The 4,914-nt window shown below is 34.5% G+C and overlaps 1 protein-coding gene across 1 annotated transcript in view; it reads right to left on the reverse strand.

Annotated features, from left to right (window-relative positions):
• LOC107570566 (endothelin-converting enzyme-like 1) overlaps positions 1-4,914 on the reverse strand; it is a 20,101-nt gene that overhangs the window by 1,826 nt on the left and 13,361 nt on the right. Inside the window, exon 5 of the mRNA XM_016256798.1 lies at positions 2,381-2,656. Within this exon, the coding sequence (XP_016112284.1) occupies positions 2,381-2,656 (276 nt within the window). The remainder of the gene's footprint in view (positions 1-2,380; positions 2,657-4,914) is intronic.

Raw genomic sequence — 4,914 nt, forward strand, 5'->3', positions numbered from 1 at the left:
TGTCACGAATCAGGCCTCTGTGGCTCTCTCCGATGGCCTCCGGAGGGCACCCTCTCCCGAGTACTAACGTTCATGGACTACATTTCCCAGACACCCCGTACCTGGGGCTGATTACGGCACAGGTGTTCCCCCTTAGCTTCCCTATTTAAACAGCTTTCAGACAGTCTATGGTTGTGAAGTCTTGTATGGCCCCGGCTACATTTCTGAGCGTTTATCCCCTTTCTTGTTATCTCTTGTGTATTACCTCGGACTGTTCTAACTAGTTTGATTCTCTGCCGCCTGCCCCGACCCTCGCTTTGCCACTGTTTATTCCCTTGGATTACCCTGCTGTACGTGACGCTGTTGACTGAATACTGCCTGTTTTACTCTGCCTGTTATTCTAATAAAAGCTGCAAATGGATCCGCACGCCTCTGACTCAGCGTTACAGTACTGCTGTGGGGTTTTTTCAAATATGAATAATTTAATATTTTAATGTTAATAAACATTAACGATTTTGCATGTATTCGTTTTAGTTTATTTACAGTAATTTAGCTAATGTGGTACTTCAAGTTAAACTAGACAAAAACAAGAAATGCTGCCTCAACAACGAGCTGAAATAAAACACGTTCACGTTTCTTTTATTTCAAGTAAAGAAATTCTGTGTTCCACTAAAGAAAGAAAGTCATTTGTGGATGAAGAATTCCTTTAATAGAACTTTTTCCACAAATCTCTACACCCCACCACGCACACCATCTGGGAACGAAAGAAGAGCGATTCGATCCATCCATCATTCTATCTATCTGAGAAGAGAGGGAAGGAAGGAAGAAGATGAAAGCTAAACACTGGGCCGGTGGAGAGAAACAGATCGACTGCGTTAGAAAAGAAAGAGGAAGGTGAGACGCCCAAAACAATCTATAGGAAAGAAAAAGTAGCAATGAGTCCCTCGATATCTCTATTAGACGAGATGAAGTGGAGACTGAAGCTTAGATGTTTCTCCTGAAAAGAGACCCCAGTAATCTCACACTTATATAAGATATCATCACCGCAGCTTCTGAGTGGAAGAAAACGGTATTTTGGCTCAGAAACTGAGGTGCATCAGCTCATAATAGTTGGAAAAAGCAGCTGATAAAAAAGATTTGGACATTCAAATATTTTATTAATAACATAACATAACAAGAAATATATATGCAGATTTGTAGGAATATAAGAAGTGTAACAAAGTGGGAAAATACCTAAAAAAGCACAGAAATTATAAAAAAATTTATAAATAAAATAAAAAAGGGAGAGTTGTTATGCCCCGTTTTTTTCTTTATTAATCAATTTAATTCTTATTTTCTATATATACACGTTAGAATATTTTTTATTCCCAAAAAAACATTTCTTAAGAATGTAAGAGGAATTTAAATTCCTGAAAAGAATGATTTAAAAATCATTGTAAATAACTTAAAGTTCGGATCGTGTTATTTATTTAATATCACTGCGATACTATTATAGTTTTTATTGATATTTTAATATACATTTTTCATTTTAAATTGAAAGTTTTAGTAATTTTGTTGCGTTTTTGTCATTTTTAGTAGTTTTTTTTTTTCTTATGTCTATATATTTTTTATTACATTTTATTTCATTTTATTAGTTTGTTATTTTAGTATCAAGTTAAACTAAATGAAAGTGAGAAATGTTTCCTTGGCAACTAGCTGAAATATGTTTTTAATATTTTTATAAAAAAATAAAATTTTAACTTTGGTTAAAATATTATATATTTATTTAAACATTTTAATTTATATAAAAAATATTTTATTTTATTTTCCAAACTAATCTGACTTACCTTCTCATAGGCAACATTAAAAAATGTATTCATTTAAAATATCTTAATTTGTTTAAAATATATTATATATTATATTAATAAAATTTTTTCCAAACTAACTGACTTACTTTCTGATTTCTCTAAAGTGAGAAATGTTTCCTTGGCTACTAGCTGAAATAAGCTTTTAATATTTTTTATTTTAGCAAAAATGTTGTCGTTTTATGCTTTTTAGTTTAGTTTCAGTTTTAGTTATTTAAATTATAATGCATTACAACATAACACTAGCTACATATAATCCATATTACTATTACTAGGGATGTGCATGATTTCTCTGAAGTGACACCAATGATCAATAATAATAAACAACCAATAACCAGTTATTATTTTGCATGAACTGACTTTTTTCTAAATTTGAAATTCAGTAGCAGCTGTACAAATCTGACTAAAACAGGGATAATTTTTACATTTATAACTGCAACACTTTTCACCAGCATTCAGCAGAAAATAACTATTTAAAATGCACGTTGCATTAAAAAGTGTGTGCACTTATTATGAATTTTAATCAGTTTTTCGTGTTTGACAAGATTGAATGGCACCTTCTGAAGTGACTTCTGAGGCGATGAACGGTCCTGAGCTCAGTGCTGCTCACCTTGGCTCTGCTGGAGGAGGAGAAGTGCTGCTGGACGAAGAGCGCGCCGAGGGCCATGCCGAAGTGTTTGCTGGCCTGATTGAGACACAGCCGCTCCAGATCCAGCTGCCGCTCTCCTCCGTCGATCTCGCGCGAGAACTCGTGAATCGTGCTGCGAAACGCGGTGGAGAGATGCTCGCTCAGCGCCGCCACGATACGCCACGACATGTAGTTATGAAGAACCCTGAGAAACACAGAGAGAGAGAGATGCACCACTCATCAAGAGTGACCGTAAAGACATTTATAATGTTACAGTAGATTTCTGTTTCAAATAAATGCTGTTCTTCTGAACTTTCTGTTCATCTGTGAATCCTACTGCGATACTATTATAGTTTTTATTGATATTTTAATATACATTTTTCATTTTAAATTGAAAGTTTTAGTAATTTTGTTGCGTTTTTGTCATTTTTAGTAGTTTTTTTTTTCCTTATGTCTATATATTTTTTATTACATTTTATTTCATTTTATTAGTTTGTTATTTTAGTATCAAGTTAAACTAAATGAAAGTGAGAAATGTTTCCTTGGCAACTAGCTGAAATATGTTTTTAATATTTTTATAAAAAAATAAAATTTTAACTTTGGTTAAAATATTATATATTTATTTAAACATTTTAATTTATATAAAAAATATTTTATTTTATTTTCCAAACTAATCTGACTTACCTTCTCATAGGCAACATTAAAAAATGTATTCATTTAAAATATCTTAATTTGTTTAAAATATATTATATATTATATTAATAAAATTTTTTCCAAACTAACTGATTTACTTTCTGATTTCTCTAAAGTGAGAAATGTTTCCTTGGCTACTAGCTGAAATAAGCTTTTAATATTTTTTATTTTAGCAAAAATGTTGTCGTTTTATGCTTTTTAGTTTAGTTTCAGTTTTAGTTATTTAAATTATAATGCATTACAACATAACACTAGCTACATATAATCCATATTACTATTACTAGGGATGTGCATGATTTCTCTGAAGTGACACCAATGATCAATAATAATAAACAACCAATAACCAGTTATTATTTTGCATGAACTGACTTTTTTCTAAATTTGAAATTCAGTAGCAGCTGTACAAATCTGACTAAAACAGGGATAATTTTTACATTTATAACTGCAACACTTTTCACCAGCATTCAGCAGAAAATAACTATTTAAAATGCACGTTGCATTAAAAAGTGTGTGCACTTATTATGAATTTTAATCAGTTTTTCGTGTTTGACAAGATTGAATGGCACCTTCTGAAGTGACTTCTGAGGCGATGAACGGTCCTGAGCTCAGTGCTGCTCACCTTGACTCTGCTGGAGGAGGAGAAGTGCTGCTGGACGAAGAGCGCGCCGAGGGCCATGCCGAAGTGTTTGCTGGCCTGATTGAGACACAGCCGCTCCAGATCCAGCTGCCGCTCTCCTCCGTCGATCTCGCGCGAGAACTCGTGAATCGTGCTGCGAAACGCGGTGGAGAGATGCTCGCTCAGCGCCGCAACGATACGCCACGACATGTAGTTATGAAGAACCCTGAGAAACACAGAGAGAGAGAGATGCACCACTCATCAAGAGTGACCGTAAAGACATTTATAATGTTACAGTAGATTTCTGTTTCAAATAAATGCTGTTCTTCTGAACTTTCTGTTCATCTGTGAATCCTGAAAAATAAAATGCATCACAGTTTCCACAAAAATATTAATGTGTTCAACATTGATAATAATCGTAAATGTTTCTTGAGCAGCAGATCAGCATATTATACTGATTTCTGAAGATCATGTGACACTGAAGACTGGAGGAATGATGCTGAAAATACAGCTTTGATCACAGCAATCAGTTACATTTTAAAAGATATTAACATAGAAAACAGCTGTTTTTAATTATAATAATTTTTCACTATTTTGAACTGTATTTTTGATCAAATAAATGCAGCCTTAGTGAGCAGAAGAGACTTCTTTTAAACCCATTAAAAACCCATAAAATCTTACTAACCTCATACTTTTGAATACTAGTGTAGATTGTCACTGTCAAGTTAAGTTGCAATTCGATGCTTATAAAGCGGTCTAAACTAACCCCCTCAGGTAACACTGCAGGCCAAAGAGTTTTCTAGATGCAACAGCATTTAATCGTGTCCATGTTTAGTGAATGAAAGCTCCGTAAAGACAAACCCCATCAATCACACACACACACAAACACACACACACACACACACACACACACTCACACACACACACACACACACACACACACACACACACACACACACACACACACACACACACACAACCACAGACACACACACAAACACACACACACACACACACACACAACCACAGAGACACACACTCACACACAACCACAGAGAAACACACTCTCTCACACAACCACAGAGACACACACACACTCTCTCTCACACACACACACACAACCACAGAGACACACACTCTCTCACACACAACCA

This window comes from Sinocyclocheilus grahami, unplaced genomic scaffold (genome assembly GCF_001515645.1).
Source record: "Sinocyclocheilus grahami isolate Dianchi unplaced genomic scaffold, SAMN03320097.WGS_v1.1 scaffold1478.1, whole genome shotgun sequence".
Classification (NCBI taxonomy): Eukaryota; Metazoa; Chordata; class Actinopteri; order Cypriniformes; family Cyprinidae; genus Sinocyclocheilus; species Sinocyclocheilus grahami.